General features: G+C 36.2%; 1 protein-coding gene across 15 annotated transcripts in view; it reads right to left on the bottom strand.

Moving 5' to 3' along the window:
• Nucleotides 1–22,779, bottom strand: part of CFAP299 (cilia and flagella associated protein 299) — a 622,454-nt gene that overhangs the window by 295,584 nt on the left and 304,091 nt on the right. The window contains exon 6 of one of the 15 annotated variants that reach the window (XM_049105113.1): nt 7,127–7,359. The exons of the other annotated variants lie outside the window; for them this stretch is intronic. Within the exon in view, the coding sequence (XP_048961070.1) occupies nt 7,150–7,359 (210 nt within the window). The 3' untranslated portion in view covers nt 7,127–7,149. Of the gene's footprint in view, nt 1–7,126; nt 7,360–22,779 lie in introns of those variants that run through there. 15 annotated transcript variants of the gene reach the window in all.

Below are 22,779 nucleotides of genomic sequence, written 5' to 3'. Positions count from 1 at the left end.
GAGAAAGAATTTGACAAAATCTATGTAATGATGAAGAAAAGTGGGCTGAATGAGAGGTAATTCACACCCTCTAAATTAGTAGCCCTCAGGATGCTGAAGGATGAACAACATAGTGAGGGCTCTCCAGTGGAGGACTTCAGGGCTCTGTGTTTGGTACCAATCTGTTCAACATTCTTATCAACAACTGGGATGATGACAGAGTCATTTTTGATGGCAGGCTTCAAGAGCTAAGAGAATGGCGTGGGATGACAAAAATAAGATTAGAGGGATGCCAATAAGCCAGAACTGATAGGGAGAAACTTTAAAAATGAAATCTAAAAAAAAAAGAAAAAAAAGAAAGAAAAGAAATCTAGATGGTAGGCATAAAATGCTGCTTTAAGGTCTTAAATAAAGGATGGGGAAGATCTTGCCAAAAAGCAGTGAAAATGTGACCTTTGAGAAATGGACTTAAGCTTCTAACTCTCAGTTCCCTCATCCATGTGATGGAGGTAATACTAAGGTGGTTACAAGAATAAATGTGCTCCAAATATAGAATACACAGTGTTTAGCATTTGGTAAGGGCTCAATAAATTTTAGCTACTGTTCTTCTTATTAAATTTTTTTGTAGAGGATAATTAGAATCTGCCAAATATCTCACTGTAACTCTATGACAAACTATCAAGATAAAACACGACAAATATCAAGCCCTGTTCAATAGAACATACTACTTCTCTCCTAGTCATTAAAATTGTATGACTTGTAAGAATACAGAATGTTAGTAGTATTTCAGATCTTTCAATGTGAAAGAGGTCAGCCAAATTTTGGGAGTGGAAACATGGACTTTGCAGTGCGACTGACCAGCTCTGTTACTACCTACCAGTTTGATTTGGGGCATGGTACTCCAGGTCCGTGCCTTGGTTTTTATCATCTGTAAAATGGGAATGGTAAGATTAGCTAAACCACAGGGTTGTTGGGAGGAAAGATCTCATAGATAAAATGGGCAAAAAGCTCTAAGCACATGTCTGGCTCACAAGAAATGCTCAATTAAGTATTAGCTATCATTATCATGAAGGATCATCTCAATTAAACAATTCAAACTGAAAGAGAACTGAAAGGCCTTGGGCAATAGTTTGCATTTCTTCGAATTAATCCTTGGTTTTAAACACATAGAAGCCAGAAATAAGAGAGAAAATATGTATTCTGAAAGCAATTAAATGACCTTAAACTTTTATTATCTATAAGATAAGAAATTGCAATGAATCATTCCAATGTTCACAGCTCATATTAGATATTTTATTGACAAAAGATTGAATTAGTTCCACATTTTGATGAGCTTATGATTAATACTATTGAGTAAAATGCATATTTCCTTTTATCAGGAACCCAAATCTTAAAACAAGGGACTAGATCTATCAAGTTGGGTTCTCTGTCCAGTTCTCCAAAGATCATCCCACCCTGAAGTCAGTCATTTACAACTCTATATATTTCAGTCACCAAAGACACAAAAAGATGTTAGGAAGAGGGAATCAGAACCAATACATTTTCAAGGGCAAGTCAACATATTCACTCTGTAAGCTCACAAATCAAAGTAAAATAAAGTAAAAGTATAGCCAGAAAAATTGAGTGTTTTAAGGAGCTTAAGGATTATTGGACCTGAAAAGTGATAATGCTCATTTCCCCTAATTTTCTCTGCAATTAAGCAAGAAGAAAATGAGGAAGTTGGATAGACTAAAATTCGATACGAGATATATTTAATATCCCTAACTATCCTTCATATATTTGGAGTAAACAAAGGATACAAACAATTTGAAAATTACCTTTTTCAAGGCAAGCAAGACAACTTGCTTCCACTTTTAAATTGGTGTGTTTTAAATGAAAACTGGATCCATGTGTTTCTCAAACTTTCATACTTACATATATAAAACTCATTTTGAAATGATTTGAATATCTTCTTTTTTTAAAGATTTCATTTATTAATGAGAGAGAGAGAGAGAGAGAGAGAGAGAGAGAGGCAGAGATACAGGCAGAGGGAGAAGCAGGCTTGTTGCAAGGAGCCCAATGTGGAACTCGATCCCGGATCCTGGGATCATGCCCTGAGCTGAAGGCAGGCACTCAACCACCAAGCCACCCGGGCATCCCATGATTTGAGTATCTTTTAAAAATTTCATCAGTGACTGAGAATGTGGGGTAAATGTCTAGGAAAATAAGCTCCATTTCCTTTCCTCCCTACTTTCCAACAATGTCCCCAAACAAATCAAATTCATGGAGCTGAATATTTTTAAAAAGCATTTTCTAAGCACAATAATGAGATTCATATCTTTAAAATGAAAAATAAAACATTCAAAAATCAACCTGCTGCTTGTGATAGAACCAAGGGACCAGCTTGTTGGATAGTAGTTGCCACTGAAGGATTAATATGGCTTCCTCTGTGTTCTATAATCTCTGTTCAGGAAATTTTGCTAAATAGAATGTTAAATAAAAATTTATGTCTGTGTCTCAGAATTTGATTAAAGAGTTGACAGTGAAGATAATACTTGACAAGTGTTCCTACATTCTAAAGAGGGAGGCTAGACAATAGGATTTACTGGGTAGCTGGACAGATTCCTCCCTCTACCAAACTGTCCTCCACCCTAGGCCAAGAGAAGGCTGAAAAGTTATGAGGAGTTCTGGTGGGTCAAGTTTTCAGGTGGAAGGTTTGAGGACTGACCTTTCCTCTTGCTTAGATAAGCAGACTGCTTACTGGGAGAAGAGGAACTCAGCCCCAACAATAATAGATAATATTAAGTAGTATGTGCCAGGCATTGTTCTAAACACTTCATACATCTTTAGTTTTTATGTCTAAGTGGAGAGTACAATTCCAAGTTTATAAATGAAAAGCTGAGATATTTATATATATATATATACATATATATATATATATATACACTCTACTAGACTATATATATATATATATATAGTCTAGTAGAGTGTATAGTTAAAGAAATTGAACTGAAGTAGCAAAGAGATTAGCCAGAAAGCATCACTTGTATCAGGACCTTGTATAAAGGGTATTCCCATGGTTGGGGTGAATAGGGGGAGGTCCTCCAAAGAGCTCACTGGTATAATCTGTGAGGGAGATAATTTTTTGACACCATTCATAACCAAAATAATTAGTTGACGTTGATGCTGAATACAAGTATCAATCACATAAGACCCTTCCCCTCTCTGTCTCCAGCTCCTCCTTTTATTCTCTCAACATGAGGAACCAGATTCAAGGAAGGACAGGTTCAAAGAATATGAAATAGACAACAAAAAAGATCATAGCTCCATACTACAAATGAAAGGTAAGACTTTTTTGATAACAATAAATGCACATTAAAGATTTGAAGCCCACTCAATAAGCTAATTGCTACTTTTGTATGTGTATTTATATGTCCCCTTGTATCCCTATCGTCCACCAGTTTCTGATGTAAATTTCCACGACCTTCCCCAAAGCTCTGGAAATTCCTGATATGCTAATGTTCTCCAGGTTCTTGAATTCTCAAGGGCTGCCGCTGCCTTGGGCTACAAGGATGCAGGCATGAAAATTAGCTCTTTGACATTTTCTAGCACCAAATGTTTCTCACACAAAGCATTCATGAGCTTTACTGAATATTAACTGAGTATTTGGTAGTTACTGGTCAGAATCACATAATGAATCTTACACATTTTACTATCTGTTAAACTACTTTTGACTAATCCTATGCTATATTACATTACATTCTCTTTCTAATTTCATTCTATTTTTGTTTCCTTCTTCCATTTCAACACCTCAGGAATATCCCTCTCTTTTTCTCTACCTCTGTATCTCTAGGTCTCTGGACAACTTCTGAAGGAGTTGGCAGCTCTCATTCTAGTTCAGACATTTGAGCAGAAATGTCCTCTGCTGCCCAATTTCCCAGCATTCTAGTCTCAAACTTTCCACTTCAGGCTTCCCACTCCCTTTCCTTCACTGGCCTCTCATAATTTTTGCCTGTGGTGTTAACTCCTTGTGACGGCTTTTGTTGACCTGACTCCTTCTCCCTGCACACCTGGGTACAACTTGTCTTTCATCTTTGTTAAACTTCCACTTCACCAATCTCCTGGTTGATGAAACGTTAACAAACATATGCATGTACAGAATTCACAAGACAGATTCCCCTCTGTCACAGGAAGGAATACATATAATACACATTCAGTAGAGAGAAGGGCTATTCTTCCTAACCACAACAATAGCTAGGTATAGCGAGGGAAAAGGAACTAAAACACTATCATGAAGAGCTCCCAGGGCAGCCCTGGTGGCTCAGCGGTTTAGTGCCAACTTCAGCCCAGGGCATGATCCTGGAGACCTGGGATCGAGTCCCACGTCGGGTTCCCTGCATGGAGCCTGCTTCTCCCTCTGTCTGTGTCTCTTCCTCTCCCTCTCTCTCTCATGAATAAATAAATAAAATATTTTTAAAACGAGCTCCCAAAGATTATATTCTCCATAAAGTTCTTAGAGTCAGAACACATCTTAGAGATAATCCATTTCAAATGGGGAAACTGAGGCCCAGAAGTATTAAATACCTTGTTGCTGACCACATAGCCAGTTTGAGGCTAGAACCAGAGTCTCTCAATTTCACAAATGCTATTAATGGTTGTTTGCATGATACATTATTATCTGTCTTTGTATTATAATGGTTCAGATATTATTAACATAAAACATACGCAATATTCTCCTGCACTAAAAAAAAAATGATGAAATGCTAATTGCTTTTATTCTTATGGCCATTTGTGTGGCTGAGCAAGAAGAGGACAAAAAATGTGGTTGAAACTAAAATTTATATGGAATCTCAAGGGTTCCAGAATAGCAGGACAGACTTGAAAAAGAACAAAGTTGGAGGTCTCACATTTCCTGATTTCAAAACTTACTACAAAGTAACCAAACAATGTGGTACCAGCATAAAGGGAGACATTTAGACCAATGGAATGAATACAGAGCCCAGAAATAAACCCTCACATGCTTGGTTATATGATTTTCAACAACAGAGCCAAGACTGTTCAGTGGGGAAAGGGTAGTCTTTTCAACAGATGGTGTTGAGAAAACTGGATTGCCACATGCAAAAAAATAAAGTTAGATCCTTACCTTACATCATATACAAAATGAACTCAACATGTATCAAAAACCTAAACATAAGATCTCTTAGAAAAGAAACAACAGGGGAAACTCTTAAAAGAAACAAAAGAGGAAAAGCTTCCTGATACAGAATTTGGCAGTGATTTCTTAGCTATAACACCAAAAGCACAGGCAACAAAAGAAATATAGATAAAGTGGATTTTACCAAAATTAACCAACTTTTGCACATCAAACAACATCACTGACAGAGAAAAAGGCAGCCCACAGAATGGAAGAAAATATTTTCAAATCATATGTCTGATAATGGATTAATATCCAGAATATACAAAGAACATATACAGCTCAACAACAAAGGAGCAACCTTATTAACAAATAAGTCAAGAGATTTGAATAAACATTTCTCCAAAGAAGACACGCAAACGGCCAAGAGCACATGAAAAGATGTTCTATATCCTTAATCAAAACCACAGGGAGATATCACTTTACATTCATGAGAATAGCTACTATCAAAAAGAAACAAACAGAAAATACATGTTGGCAAGGATATGATAAAATTAGTGAACTGCTTGTGGGAACTTAAAATAGTTCAGTCTATACTGTGGAAAATAGTATAACAGTTCTTCAAAAAGTTAAACACAGAATTATCATTATGATCCAGCAATTCTACTTTTGGGGTATATACCCAAAATAACTGAGGGCAGGAACTTCAACAGGTATGTGTATACTTATGCTCAGAGTCGCAAATTCACAATAGCCAAAAGGTGGAAGAAAGCCCAGTGTCCCTTGACAGATAAATGGATAAACCAAATGTGACATATACATTCAATGGAACATTATTCCGCCTTAAAAAGTATGAAGTTCTGACCCATGTAACAACCTGAATGAATATGGAGAACATTATGCTAAGTGAGCTAAGTCAGTCACAAAAGGACAATATGAGGTACCTATATGAGGTATATGAGGTACCTACAGTAGTGAATTTCATAGAGATAAAAAGTAGAATGGTATTTTGCAGGGGCTGGGGCTAGTTGTTGTGAAAGGGAAAGTTTTGTTTAATGGGTAGAAAGTTTTAGTTCCAGAAGATTAAAAAGTCCAAGATGGGTGGTGGTGAAAGCTGCACAACCATATGAAAGTATTTAATGCCATTAAACTGTACCCTTAAAAATAGTTAAAATAGCAAATTTTAAGTTATATGTATTTTACCAAAATATAAAATGCTACCACAATATGTTCATATCTCAGTGATCCTTGCACAAAAGTATTCATTTCTTCAAAGCATTTAAATAGTCAAGGTTGAAAAAGACTCCTGCTAAAAGCTGTGGGGATACAGAGAAATATAAACTGTATCTTAAGATATAAAATAGAACAGAAAACATCACCATATAAACAAATGGATTCCAATGTAGAAAATGATAAGAGGAGTAATAGAAAGTGAATATCCAGGAACCCTAAGATTACATTTGCAGGGGTGAGGACCCTATAAGGAAGAAAATGCAGAGTAAAGGTGCAATCACACACAAAAAATTATGGTTCAGGTATGAATAACAAAAGCAGTTCTGTTTGTATGTAGCACACAGTAGGATAAGGATGGAAAAAAAAGTGTGAAGTCAGATGGGATGATCATGGAGAGCCTTGAATACTGGACTTTGGAAATTACAGGCAATTCAGTCAGGAGAAATTTTCAGTCATTCTTCATCCCTGGGCACTTCTGATGTAAGGGACTCTACTTCAGCTGTCCAGAAATATCAGATGGTACCATCAAGGTTTGACAGCATGCTTGCTAAATGTGATTACTGCTGTTTTTTGTTCTCTTCTCTATTTGGTGGGTCTGTGTCACACGTAGAAACCTACTTGCAAGAGAGTCTGGAAATGTATAGTTTTGTTATTTTCCAGCTTTAGACTCTAAGAAGTCAAGACCAAAGTGTGCTAGAATGGATGCTGAATGAAACTACCTGCTGTAGGTACTGGAAAGCTAAATCTGATAAGCTTTAATGTCTCAGGTATAAAGTGAGAAGGAAGAGTGTGTCTATAGGATTCTGTCCATGTTCCTAGCTTTTTCAAATGGCAGCATGCAAATATGGAACTGGGATCAAGTTGGAACAGGGAAAAATGAAAAATGATAAATTCTGTTTTGGACAAGTTGAGTTTAAAGTACCTGAAGAACAACTCAGTGGAGATTTCCAGTAGCACTTGATGATGTAATTTTGGAGTTCAGGGAAGAAAGCAGAGATGAAGTGAGATCTGAGCCTTGAGTGTAAGGTGAAAACCTGGAGGGAGAAATATTACTCAGGGTAGGGTAAGCTTAATGAGAAAGGAACATACACAAATGTGAATAACACACTGAGGCATAATTAAGAGGCCAGCAGTGACATGAGATGCTGCTATGAAAAACCAGTACCAGGGCTACAGGTGGGAGGACAAGTGTAAAGGAGGCAAAAAGCATAAATGACTCAAACTGTCAAATGCTACAAAAGGAATCCAATAAATAGAAGTCTTAGGAGGGAACAACAGATTTATTTTTTTTCTGTCACATTTTATTTTTTATTATTATTTTAAAAATAATAAATTTATTTTTTATTGGTGTTCAATTTGCCAACATACAGAATAACACCCAGTGCTCATCCCGTCAAGTGCCCCCCTCAGTGCCCGCCACCCAGTCACCCCCACCCCCCGCCCTCCTCCCTTTCCACCACCCCTAGTTGAAACAATAGATTTAGCCACAGCAAACAATTCTAACTCCAGATATCTCATGATTCTGAGACATACAAAGTAGTATATTTTTAAAAATTGTTTTTAAAATATTGTATATTATATTCAGAAAATATTTTTAAAATACTGATAAAGATTTGAAATCATTTGTCACTTCAAAATTCATAGTATCAAAATAATGCTCACACTTCATGTATTTTAAAGATTTTATTTATTTATTTGACAGAGAGAGAGAGAGAAAGCAAGCACACAAGCAGGAGGAGCGGCAGACAGAGGAAGAAAGAAGCAGGCTCCCATGGAGCAGGGAGCCTGATGCAGGGCTCGAACCCAGGCCCCTGGGATCATGACCTGAGCCAAAGGCAGTCGCTTAACTGACTGAACCACCCAGGAGCCCCAGTGCTCACACTTCAAATATTCACTTTCCTTCCAAGGCATTCTTAAGCATTTAGAATACACAAGGCATAAACAAGATAACTAGAGATGATAGATAGGTTTTCAGCATTAGTTTAAATAGTAGATGCTGACCCCAAATACAAATGATAACTAATATTTTTCTTTTTATTTGGAAAATTTTTCTTAAAAAAATCTGAAGCTACATATTATAGTTGAAGGTACATTACAAATAATTAGTTAAAATTTAAGGCAATAAAAAAGTACATTTGGAGAGGTAACATTTTCAAAAATTAAATTAATAATTTCAAAAAATTTTAAAAAGGAATGCTTAAAAATTGAACTAATAGGGCAGCCCAGGTGGCCCAGGGCCTGATCCTGGAGACCTGGGATCAAGTCCCACATCAGGCTCCCTGCATGGAGTCTGCTTTTTTTTTCTGCCTGTGTCTCTGCCTCTCTCTCTCTCTCTCTCTCTCTCTCTCTCTTTCTCTCTCTCATGAATAAATATTTTTAAAAATTGAACAAATATATAGCTAGACAGATACAAGAATTGAATAAAACAAGGAAAACGAATGAGAAGTCACAAAGGTCTAGCACCATCCTAATAAGAAAGACTATGTATGTGGAAAAGAACACATAATTTTCGTGGCTTTGACAAGCACAAGTGACTATCATCAACAACCCCAAAAAAGTAGGATTAATAATAATTTCAAGGGATGGCATAAAAAAGACTAAACAGAATTTTTTAGAAACTTTGAAAAGCACAATTTTCTCTAGGTTTTGTCAGAAGTTGCTAAGAATTTCCAAAGTATACAGGAAGTAACTTGAAATATATCTCAAAAGTCCCGTAACAACAATAGTCCATTTTGAACAGTATCAAACTGCAACAATAACTGTTCTGCATTAATTTTCTTAAAAATGTATGTTCAGTGAAAACATTGAAAAAGCCAAGAAGATAAAGTTACACTTTTCTTTTCATCTGAGCTGAGCACCGGTCTATGCCTATTCAAAGGGATGCTGTGCAATTTAGTGCAGCTGTTCATAATGAGCAGCTAAGAGGAAATCATTAACGCAACTCTCAACCACCTGACTTCTACCTTCAACTAGAAGAGGTTAGTTGTAGACAGTGCAAAGATGGTTTACATGCCAATAAAGGGAAGAGGGGAACAAAATGTAAATTTCTTTGTGATATATGTGAATGTTGCCATAAAATGCAGTTAGTTGGCAACTTTCCAAGCTTTCCTTGAGGGACCCCACATTTATAATTCCAGTTGCTAAAATTCACATAATTACAATTTCAATTTCACTTTGAGAATATTGTTGGGTTTCTTTTGTTCCTGATCAACCTAACAGCTGTGTCTCCAAGCTGAAGTGTTTCCTCACGGCTTCAAACATTTTAAGAAAACAAAATGAGGATCATATTAGGGACTACAATTAAAAGGAAAAAAAAATACCCCATCCCCTTAGAAGATGAGGGGATTGCTCTTTTATTTGCTTTTGAAGAACACATGTAAAGCATTTATGAAGCCAACGCAGCTGCAGGACCCACTTATCATATCAATTGTCTACCCAGTATCCTCTTCAGCTTTTATAGATTCACATTTAAGATACATAGCATGTATTTCTTGCCATGGCTCTAGAATATTTGTTCTTAAAATCAGTATTTCAATGATATTATATAAGGCACCAATGGAAGACAGGTTATCTGAGGATTTTCCAGTGTCACCTTTACTTCATAGTAAAATCTTTCTATCAAGCTAGAGAGAGAGCTTAGCAAAAAGTTAGGTTACTGGAAATAATAAATGCACAACTGATATGTCATCAATAACAAGTAAAACATATTCCAGTAAAGCACTTTTAATGAATACTTTCACTGAAACCCCTGTCTTTCACATATTCTGTACAGAATACAAACTCCTGGGGCATTATTTTTAAATAAAAGTAGTAAGTCAATATTGATAATTAGGTGGTATCACCTAAAATTCACCCTTAATGCCTTTTACAAAAATATTCCATCTTTGGGGTCTGACTAAAAGAACTAGGAAACAGAAGTCTTGGAATATGTCTTGCTAAAATAAACAGAAATATCTTTTATTCTTTAAAAACAGTAACTTAGAATAATGAATATACAATTGCATAAGCAACAAATTAGTGCAATATAGATGGTGTATCTGTGGACCAGATATGTGTGCTTAATTTTCTTCTGACATTTTATCCTCTGATAATCATTTATATCAGAAAATTTTACTACAGATTAATCAGACCTAAAACACAGAGTGACCTACAGGCTAAGAAAAGGAGACCAAGAATCATTATCCTATTACTTAGGTTAGAGCTGACAAAGCCTATTAAAACTATCAGGACTTTGGAACATTGCAGAGTTTACAAAAGTTTCATGAGTCATGAACACTTTCCAATAAACACCACCTAAATACCTCCCATCGAACTTTATCTTTCTTTTTTTGTGTGTGTCTCTTTATCCTGAGTGCCTAAGGAATCATTAAGTGTGTTTCATTTTTCTTAAGCACAAAAAAGTAAACAGATACATTAAGTTTCCAAAATCATAAATCCAATAATGGTATCGCTATTGTTGGTCTTTTCAATCAGCTAGGAGAGACTCCAACATCCAGCTCTATAACCAGGTCAGCCACAATTTGAAGCAAATCTTATACCTGAAATGTAGTAACTCCAACAAATGGGCATCTGAAACAAAATCTGCTTGTTGCCTGCCTACCACACTCATATCTAAAACTGAATTCTCCTTAGTGAACATGATATGCATGCCCACATATACATACAGACATTACCAACCCGTGAGCAACTGGCCATGGCTTGATGGCAGTGAATAATTTCATTACACATTCTGATGCAAGGTCCACCAAGGAAAGAACACTACACTGCTGTCTAATTTACTGAGAAAAAATAGACTATGACATTTTTTTCAGTACTGGAGTGTAATATTTCAAGTGATAAACTTTGAATGATTTTAATGCAAATCAAAACCATTCAATAGGCAGATAAAGTCTTGATATCATCATTAGTACCTATTCTTGTATTATACAAAGCACTGGATAATTGAGTAACTATCTTTGAAATAGTTTCTAATGTCTCCTTTGCTTTCAAAATGTCAGCTGTCTCTTCACCCTTTGATGCCTGTGCCCACCTCGCAAGTACTTTCCTCTAGGAGACTGGGAAACTAAACAGTGAAAATAATAACACTCTTTCAATTAGATGGCCAGGATTGCGAACAGCCCTTTTTATTTTGTTAAAACTTGTAATTATAATTTCATCCTGCCTTCCTGATTATCCTATATTCTGTAGATAACCTAAATTTATGTCAGACTGTCCACAATCAGTAAAAATACAATGAAAAACAAAAGTGTTTTAAGCTCGTGCCTGTTTCTATTTATTTTAAAGAGGTAAATATATACATTTTTTATTTCACTATCACATATTGTTTAAGCATATATAAAACATATTTGTAAAAGAATGTGCTGGAGATGAAATATACAATATTTGAAAAATAAACATGCCTCATGCCCATTCCTCATTTACACCTAACACTAAAGCAGTGCTTTAAAACTCTGGTTGTCTATTTGGATTAGCTGCCTACTTGCTCTTGATGTGTATCAGAATTTAAAAGAGATAATTTACAAGTACAAAAAAATGCAACCTGAGCTATGCTCACTAAATAATGATGCTCATTTTCAATCCGATCCACAAATTACACAATAGTTTTGGTTAAAATTCAGTTAGAAAATTTCTATCTTCAGTAAAGCTAATCAGCAATTTTTCTGGCAAATTGAAAGGTATTAAATATTGTAGTTATTCATGAATTCATTCACAAAATGTCTTTGTTTAATCTAGTTTCCCCAAAGGAAGCTTTTATTCATTCAGAAAATATTTTCAATAATGTGGGAAATACAGTGTTTAGAAAATGTAGTTTTTATTTTTAATAAAGAGTTTACAAAAATCACAAAAACCCTGAAGTAAGAATTTGCTTCAAAAGGGGTTTGCTTTTATGTTTCTAGGTGTTTGACCTGCAAATCACTGGAGTTTCATATTTCCATCACTAATATCTGAAGGTTCAGTATACACTTCTGGAAAGATTTACTATTAGATAGCAGCTATAAGTCCATATTATCAATCATCTTCTTCCCAAAATATAATTTCTTGCCCAACTTCCTGTCATTCTAATTAGCTTATTGCTGTTTTTATCCTCCATGTTAATGATATGAGCCTGTACCACATGTAGTAGGAGAAGCTCTGCCACTTGTGAATTATCACTTGTGTTTTCATCAATAATATTATTCCTAATAAGCAGCTTCCTTTTTTCACAACCCACTCTTCCCCTTCCTTCCTTCCCTCCCTTCTTCTTCTGTCCCTCCCTTTCATTTTAACTAAATATTTCTTAGTTTCTTGTCTATTTTCTGAAAGTTAGTTTCGTTAAAACAAGGTAATATAACTGGTTAATCCATTTATCCTGCACACATAAACTGCACTATGTCAATATACACTGAAAGAAAGAGAATAAGTGAAGGGACCACTGCCAACTCCTGGAGTCTTTTAATTCCCATTCTTTCCTCAAGACATCTTGTCATGGCCATAGAATAGAGACTGAGTTAAAAAAAACAGTGCCAATTCATATTTCAATGCTAATAAAGATTACTTACTTCCTAATTTTTTACATTCAAAACAAACACAAGATGTTCTTAGCACAAAAAAGATAATTACGATGTGACAGAGGTATTAGCTAAAGGTACAGTCATAATCATATAGAAATATACCTGTATCAAATCAACACATTGTGCACCGTATACTTACATGGTGTTATACATCAAATATATCTCAATAAAAATTTATTTTAAAAATTGATGTGTTAATGTTTTCTTTATGAACTGCACTGGCTCATCTTGCCCACCCCTGAGATTTGTGCTTCAGAGACCACTGATATAGACACGGAAGAGATATTATAATTTTTGAACAGGAGGATGATATCAAAATCCATATCCAAGAATGTTCAATCTGTGTCGAAAATAAATTTGAGTAGGCAAAATGATAGATCAATAAAGAAACAGATGATAAGGGTGCAATCACTGGAAATGGAGACAGGAGGGAGAGGAGGACTTTAAGGATGCCTCCTATGTGTCTTATACCACTTGGCAGCAGCCCCGCAATTCAGCAAGACCTCACAGGAGGAGGTAGTTTGGGAAGTGGGAAAATTATTCATTCAGTTTTTATATATGCTTGATACTCAAGTAGAGCATGCAGCTGAATGCAGAGATGTGGAGCTGAGGGAAGAGGTTAGGGTAAAAATCAAACATCATCTCAGGATGATGATGGATCAAACACCATCTCAGGAGGACTTTAAGGATGCCTCCTATGTGTCTTATACCACTTGGCAGCAGCCCCGCAATTCAGCAAGACCTCACAGGAGGAGGTAGTTTGGGTAAGTGGGAAAATTATTCATTCAGTTTTTATATATGCTTGATACTCAAGTAGAGCATGCAGCTGAATGCAGAGATGTGGAGCTGAGGGAAGAGGTTAGGGTAAAAATCAAACATCATCTCAGAGTTTTAAGCAGCAATGTCCACAATAGCCAAACTGTGGAAGGAACCTTGGTGTCCATCAAAAGACGAATAGATAAAGATGTGTTCTATATATACAATGGAATATTACTCAGCCATCAGAAAGGACGAATACCCACCATTTTCTTCGACGTGGATGGAACTGGAGGGTATTGTGCTGAGTGAAGTAAGTCAATCGGAGAAGGACAATCATCATATGGTTTCACTCATATGGGGAATATAAGAAGTAGTGAAAGGGATTATAGGGGAATGGAGGGGAACTGAGAGGAAAAAATTAGAGAGGGTGACAAACCATGAGAGACTCCTAACTCTGGGAAATGAACAAGGGGTAGTGGAAGGGGAGGTGGGTGGGGGGTGGGAGTGACTGGGTGATGGGCACTGAGGGGGGCACTTGACGGGATGAGCACTGGGTATTATGCTATATGTTGGCAAATTGAACTCCAATAAAAAATATACAAAAAAAAGAAAAAGAAAGATAGCAAAGGCATGGGGCATCGTCTCTAAAGGCCATTGGTAATATGAAACTAAGAAAGAATAGGCTCTATTTCTTATGTTAACATCTTGCATTTATTAATTTTTTAGACTCATTGATTCTCCATTTGGAGAACATGGTGGCATGAATCTGAGACTGTGGTAGAAGGGCACAGGTAAGGTAAGGAAATACAAGGTAAGTCAGTTGTAGAAGCTCAAATTCATTTGTATGCTTCTTGGTGAGAACTTACCTTATTTGGAGTGCCAAATAAGGGGGACATCCACCAAAGTAGACTAAGGGAGGCCAGAGGCAGAACCAAGACACAAGTGGATAGGAGGTCATTACAGTGTGGGAAGAGGATCGGGAAAGAGGAACCAGAATGTGAGGGGTTTGCCTGGCATAGAGGACACATCCAGTAAGTACTATTACTGTATTCATTTAAAATAGCCTCCTGATCTTTAAAATTAAGTAGTAAAATATTTTAATACCTTATTCAAACAAAGCCTGTGTATAAGATATATGTAAGGAATAATTTAAAAAAACAAAACCAAATACCTGTGTAACCAGCACAGCTTTGTAAACATTCTCCGTACCAATGCTGCCCTCTATTTACCTTCCCTGATTACGTCTCATTCCCCCTCTCCCAGAGGAAACTATAGGCCTGAAATTTATGTTCTTAATTCTTGCTTTTCTCTATAGTTTGGCCAAATGTCTAAATACATATTTTATAAAATATTGCTCATAAAATTTTTTATACTCGGTGAAATTTTACCCCATGCAGAGAATCCACTTGATGAAATATTTTTGGCCTGGTTAAAGTCCCTACATCCACTAACAACAGTATTTCATCATGTAAAACATACAGTATCACTTGTAATGGGAAACATTTATTGGCAGCTGTGTAGTCAGCTTTAAGGTCTCATCAGATAAAAATGCTGCTGTGACAATCACAGCCTAATTTGTCTTGAATGTTTTGAGAGACTCGATCATAGCATTGGTTTTTATCTTCTAGCATTAATGTAGCTTTCATCTTCCCAGGAATTCTCTCTTCCGTATTTTCAAAACCACCCAAGTACATTGATTTTGAGTAGTATTCATCCTGGTTTCTGATCGTAAAAGTGACACATTCTTTTTAGAGGGAATTCATTAGCCCCCACAGTCCTTTTAAGGCTCAACTTTGAAACTCAAATGACTCCTCAAATTCATAAATATATGAAGTATTTGCATAAGCTCTTTGACTTTATCCTTAATGAAACTGGATAATATGTAGTGGATTAATATTTCAACATTTATCTAAATACTCTTCCCTAATATGTGCCCATTTACTACAACACCCACCACAAGCACACACAAACACACATATAGCCACTGCCCCCCCCCCCACACACAATGCACCTAATAGCCAAGATAGTAAAGTGAGATCCTGAGGTTAGACTCATCAAATTATAAATATCTGAATTTCAAAATGCCAGGAAGAAGATATCAAAAGGACAAGAGAAAAATATTTGTAACCTAGGCATCCTTATAAGTCTGCAAAAAAAAAATATTGTGCAATTCACACACATACCCATGAACATAAATAGCTGATAAAGGTAAAGTATATTCAATATCAAAGGAATTCTTTTCAAGCAGAAAACTACAAAATACAAAAAAAGAAACAAACACAAAAATAAAACAAAGATAGTATCCAGAATGGGAGAGTTTAGAGAAAGTAGTTGTGTAAATTGGATCGCTATTTCATACTATCAGTCAAAAGCCTGAAGATGCTTACTGCCTATATCCCTGTCTCCTAAGACATGGGCACAAATGTTTAGGTTTCAGGCAATTCACAACCATGGTTACATTAAAGACAATCTGAGCAATGCAAATGCTAACAGAAGACGATTGGCTAAATAAAATACGGCACATCAATACGATGACATTTGCATAAATCATTAAGATCACATTCTTGAAAAATCATTTAGAATATTAAAAGATGATAGGGGCGCCTACGTAGCTCAGTTGGTTGAGCTCTGCCTTCAGCTCAGATCATGATCTAAGGGTCCTGGGATGGAGCCCCAAGTGAGGCTGCCTGCTCAGTGGGAAGTCTGCTTCTCCCTCTTCCTCTGTGCTGGTGATCTCTTTCTCTCTCTCTCTCACTCTCTCTCTCAAATAAGTAAAATCTTTCAACAAGAACAAAAGAATATTAAAAGATGATAAAGGGAGGGGTGCTTGAGTGGCTGTCAGTTAAGCATCTGCCTGCAGCTCAGGGTGTGATCTCAGGGTTCTGGGATCCAGGGCCATGTACATGGCAGGTTCCCTGCTCAGTGGAGAGTTTGCTTCTTCCTCTCCCTCTGCCCCTTCTCCTGCACTCCCTTCCTGCACTCACACTGTCTCTCCCTCAAATAAATAAATAAAATCTTGAAAAAAAAAGATGATAAAGGGATACGATATGCTGAGTAAAGGAGTTTTAAAATGATGTATTAATGTAATTTTATAAGAAAATACTAAAAAAGGGCATCCCGGGTGGCTCAGTAGTTTAGCACTGCCTTCAGCCCAGGGCCTGATACTGGAGACCCGGGATCGAGTCCCACGTTGGGCTCCCTGCATGGAGCCTGCTTCTCCCTGCCTGTGTCTCTACCTCTCTCTCTCTCTCTCTCTCTGTGTGAGTCTCTCATGAATAAACAAATAAAATCTTTAAAAAAATTTAAAAAATAGCAAAAAAGTAATTTATATAGTTTCATGTATATAGAAGAGGTATATTTTATAAAGTATTTTGGAGAGATAATGAAATATAAGTAATTTTTTCTTATTGATCTTTCTAAAATACTTTTTCTTTAAGCATTAATTTAAAATGTTATTTTAAAAATAAGTATCCTAATACACAAAAATTATAGTTCTCAATATATGCATGCTATATATTCTGCAAATTCTTACAAATATTAACTTTCCCAACATACTTTAAAATTATTACTATATTCATATTTTCTTACACCATAAGTATTATATAAGGCACTTCTGTACTATGAAGCTATCTTGTTGCAATTTTACTTATTTACAAGCTAACTTCCCCACTGAAAGTCAGTACAGCACTAAAAAAAAAAAAGATATAATTGTACTATTTTTCCTTATTATTCATATATAAAATTTAAAGTCCATTTTGTAAGAAACATTCTTCAGTGATTTATAGAGGAAATTCTTTAATGCCTAAAGACATTTTTCTTAAATGCACATGAAACTGAACCATATGACAATAATTGGGAATCTTTCAAAACATTTAAAAATCCAATTTTAGTGGCTTTTTAGTAATAATACAATTTGAGAGAACATTTCAGTTCTCTACACAATAAAATTGTATCCTTTTATTTAGGAATAATGATTCAGTTCTAGAAATTTTTAAAATTAATTTTTCATTTTACATTAGTCAAATGGTTCCAAGATACTAACTTAATGGGAGGAATTTCTGAATATAAGCAAGAAGGAAAAATAAAGTAGAAGGAAATGAAATTTTCTTAATTCTACCAACTTGAAATTTATTTTTAAAAATCAACAGTAATTACCTTTAAAAGAAAGGAAACTTTTACTAAGTTCATGAAATTTTTACATTGCGCTGCATCAGTATTGATGTGTATGCCTCTGGTCTCTCCCCTCTTCAAATAATGCCCTTGTAAGTAGCCCAAAATACGTATCTATCATGTCCAAATGAAATGGAATTTTCTCCATGAAGAAACTTCTCTACAAGTAGAATTATTGTTTCTCACAGGTTCTCTAATAATATTTTATACCCATCTTAAGATGTTCCATTTCAGACTCAGGAAATGTCAGTGGCTCAAGTAAGCCGACTTACCTCAAAGTTCCAATGCCTTGGAGCTCCCTTCCTCACCTGACTGCAAAACCAACAGCTCCTTCCCTTTTCCAGAAACATTTTCTATTGCTCTTGTATTGCCTTTTGCTGGTCCAGTTTCCTCTCTGAGATTACCTTTCCCACTACCTATTTATCAGAAAACCGCTTATTTTTTTTGTGGCTGTGTTTGAACTACACTTTCTAGAAGAAGTTTCCTTTATCCCGAGTGGGAAGTAAGCTTATCGTCTACTGATTTCTTTGTGTTAAGGTGGTGTTGTCCTTATTCTTGTTTCTTGAAAGTCCAGATTGGTCTGAATCATTTTTTGCATCTAAAATACAGCATTTGAAATGTCTTTTGATAAAGAAACACTTGCCAGATGAAAATTTACATAGATCTCCCAATATATTAAAATGTGCTTTAGAATTTCTTGCTTACATTTGCATTTATGACCTTTACTTATTTTGTAGTTAATCACTGAAAACACTGAAGCCATTTTGAGAATTGTTAAAGTAGAAAATCCGAATGATCTTTATTTAAATCTCTATCGATAGCTGTATTTTTTCATTTATTTCTGAATTTTCTTTAGGTTATACAATATCAAAACATCATGATTTACACAATTGTCTTTCAGTCTTAAAATATTTAAGTTACTTGGTTGCAAATGAATAAAAGAGAAATAGAAGGAAATGTCAAAGTTGAATTATAGTACACATCATCTTATTTTTTTTTTGTATATTTTTTATTGGAGTTCAATTTGCCACCATATAGCATAACACCCAGTGCTCATCCCGTCAAGTGCTCCCTTCAGTGCCCGTCACCCAGTCACCCCAATCCACCACCCACCTCCCTTTCCATCGCCCCTAGTTCGTTTCCCACAGTTAGGTGTCTTTCATGTTCTGTCACCCTCACTGATATTTCACACTCATTTTCTCTCCCTTCCCCTTTATTCCCTTTCACTTTTTATATTCCCCGAATGAATGAGACCATATAATGTTTGTCCTTCTCGGATTGACTTACTTCACTCAGCGTAATACCCTCCAGTTCCATCCACGTCGAAGCAAATGGTGAGTATTTGTCGTTTCTAATGGCTGAGGAATATTCTATTGTATACATAGACCACATCTTCTTTATTCATTCATCTGTCGATGGACACCGAGGCTCCTTCCACAGTTTGGCTATTGTGGACATTGCTGCTAGAAACATCGGGGTGCAGGTGTCCCGGTGTTTCATTGCATCTGAATCTTTGGGGTAAATCCCCAGCAGTGCAATTGCTGGGTCATAGGGCAGATCTATTTTTAACTCTTTGAGGAACTTCCACACAGTTTTCCAGAGTGGCTGCACCAGTTCACATTCCCACCAACAGTGTAAGAGGGTTCCCTTTCTCCACATCCTCTCCAACATTTGTGGTTTCCTGCCTTGTTAATTGTCCCCATTCTCACTGGTGTGAGGTGGTATCTCATTGTGGTTTTGATTTGTATTTCCCTGATGGCAAGTGATGCAGAGCATTTTCTCATGTGCATGTTGGCCAAGTCTATGTCTTCCTCTGTGAGATTTCTGTTCATGTCTTTTGCCCATTTCATGATTGGATTGTTTGTTTCTTAGGTGTTGAGTTTCATAAGTTCTTTATAGATCCTGGATACTAGCCCTTTATCTGATATGTCATTTGCAAATATCTTCTCCCTTTCTGTACGTTGTCTTTTAGTTTTGTTGACTATTTCTTTTGCTATACAGAAGCTTTTTATCTTAAACCCCAGTAGTTCGTTTTTTGCTTTTCTTTCCCTTGCCTTCATAGATATATCTTGCAAGAAGTTGCTGTGGCCAAGTTCAAAAAGGGTGTTGCCTGTGTTCTCCTCTAAGATTTTGATGGATTCTTGTCTCACATTTAGATCTTTCATCCCTTTTGAGTTTATCTTTATGTCTGGTATAAGAGAATGGTCTAGTGTCATTCTTCTGCATGTGGATGTCCAATTTTCCCAGCACCATTTATTAAAGAGACTGTTCTTTTCCAGTGGATAGTCTTTCGTGCTTTGTCAAAAATTAGTTAACCATAGAGAGGGCCCATTTCTGGGTTCTCTACTCTGTTCCATTGATCTGTGTGTCTGTTTCTGTGCCAGTACCACACTGTCTTGATGACCACAGCTTTGTAGTACAACCTGAAATCTGGCATTGTGATGCCCCCAGATATGGTTTTCTTTTTTAAAATTCCCCTGGTGGGATCCCTGGGTGGTGCAGCGGTTTGGTGCCTGCCTTTGGCCCAGGGCACGATCCTGGAGACCCGGAATCGAATCCCACGTCGGGCTCTCAGTGCATGGAGCCTGCTTCTCCCTCTGCCTATGTCTCTGCCTCTCTCTCTCTCTCTGTGTGTGTGTGTGTGTGTGTGTGTGTGACTATCATAAATAAATAAAAATTAAAAAAAAAATTCCCCTGGCTAATCGGGGTCTTTTCTGATTCCACACAAATCTTAAAATAATTTGTTCTAACTCTATGAAAAAAGTCCATGTATTTTGATAGGGATTGCATTAAACGTGTAAATTGCCCTGGGTAACACTGACATTATCACAATATCAATTCTGCCAATCCATGAGCATGGAATATTTTTCCATCTCTTTGCGTCTTCCTCAGTTTCTTTCAGAAGTGTTCTGTAGTTTTTAGGGTATAGATCCTTTACCTCTTTGGTTAGGTTTATTCCTAGGTATCTTATGCTTTTGGGTGCAATTGTAAATGGGATTGACTCCTTAATTTCTCTTTCTTCAGTCTCATTGTTAGTGTATAGAAATACCACTGATTTCTGGGCATTGATTTTGTATCCTGCCATGCTGCCAAATTGCTTGCTATATGAGTTCTAGCAATCTTGGGGGGGGGAGTCTTTTGGATTTTTTACAGATAATATCATGTCATCTGCACAGAGGGACAGTTTGACTTCTTCTTTGTCAATTTGAATGCCTTTTATCTCTTTTTGTTGTCTGATTGCTGAGGCTAGGACTTCTAGTACTATGTTGAATAGCAGTGGTGAGAGTGGACATCCCTGTCTTGTTCCTGATCTTAGGGGAAGGCTCCAAGTGTTTCCCCATTGGGAATTTGCTGTGGGCTTTTCATATATGGCTTTTAAGATGCTGAAGAATGTTCCCTCTATCCCTACACTCTGAATTCAGAGTTTTGATCAAGAATGGATGCTGTATTTTGTCAAATGCTTTCTCTGCATCTATTGAGAGGATCATATGGTTCTTGTTTTTTATCTTGTTGATATGATCTATCACATTGATTGCTTTATGGGTGTTGAACCAGCCTTGCATTCCGGGGATAAATCACACTTGGTCACAGTGAATAATCTTCTAATGTACTGTTGGATCTTATTGGCTAGTATCTTGGTGAGAATTTTTGCATCTGTGTTCATCAGGGATATTTGTCTATAATTCTCCTTGTGGTGGGGTCTTTGTCTGGTTTTGGAATCAAGGTGATGCTGGCCTCATAGAATGAATTTGGAAGTATTCCTTCCCTTTCTATCTTTCCAAACAGCTTTAGTAGAATAGGTATGGTTTCTTCTTTAAAGGTTTGATAGAATTCCCCTGGGAAGCCATCTGGTCCTGGACTTTTGTGTCTTGGGAGGTTTTTGATGACTGCTTCAATATCTTCCCTAGTTATTGGCCTGTTCGGGTTTTCTATTTCTTCCTGTTCCAGTTTTGGTAGTTTGTAGTTTTCCAGAATTGCGTCCATTTCTTCTAGATTGCCTAATTTATTGGCATATAGCTGCTCATAATACGTTTTTTAATCGTCTCTATTTCCTTGGTATTGGTTGTGATCTCTCCTTTTTCATTCATGATTTTATTAATTTGAGTCTTTTCTCTTTTGTTTTTAATAAGGCTGGCTAATGGTTTATCTATCTTATTAATTCTTTCAAAGAACAAACTCCTGGTTTTGTTGATCTGTTCCACAGCTCTTCTGGTCTCTATTTCATTGAGTTCTGCTTGGATCTTTATTAACTCTCTTCTTATGCTGGGTGAAGGTTTTATTTGCTGTTCTTTCTCCAGTTCCTTTAGGTGCAAGGTTAGCTTGTGTATTTCAGTTTTTTCCAATTTTTTGAGGGACGCTTTTATTGTGATGTATTTCCTTCTCAGGATTGCTTTTGCTGTATCCCAAAGATTTTGAACGGTTGTATCTTCATTCTCATTAGTTAACATGAATCTTTTAAATTCTTCTTTAATTTCTTAGTTGACCTATTCATCTTTTAGCAGATTGGTCATTAACCTCAATGTGTTTGAATTTCTTCCAATTTTCTTCTTGTGATTGAGTTCAAGTTTCAAAGCATTATGGTCTGAAAATATGCAGGGTGTAATCCCAATCTTTTGTGTTGGTTAAGACCTGATTTGTGACCCAGTATGTGGTCTATTCTGGAGAAAGTATGTGCATTTGAGAAGAATGTGTATTTGTTTGTGTTTGGATGTAAAGTTCTTTAAATATCTGTGAAATCCATCTGGTCCAGTGTATCATTTAAAGCTCTTGTTTCTTTAGAGATGTTGTGCTTAGAATATCTGTCATTTTCAAAAAGTGCCGTGTTGAAGTCTCCCAGTATAAGTGTATTATTATCTATGTATGTCTTTACTTTGGTTATTAATTGATTGATATACTTGGCAGCTCCCACATTAATATAAATATAAATATATATAAATATTATAAATATATATTATAAATAATAATATATATTTA

Source organism: Canis lupus, chromosome 32, assembly GCF_003254725.2.
Source record: "Canis lupus dingo isolate Sandy chromosome 32, ASM325472v2, whole genome shotgun sequence".
Classification (NCBI taxonomy): Eukaryota; Metazoa; Chordata; class Mammalia; order Carnivora; family Canidae; genus Canis; species Canis lupus.
The sequence above is the reverse complement of the archived record's forward strand: the minus strand, read 5'-3'. Positions and strand labels throughout refer to the sequence as shown.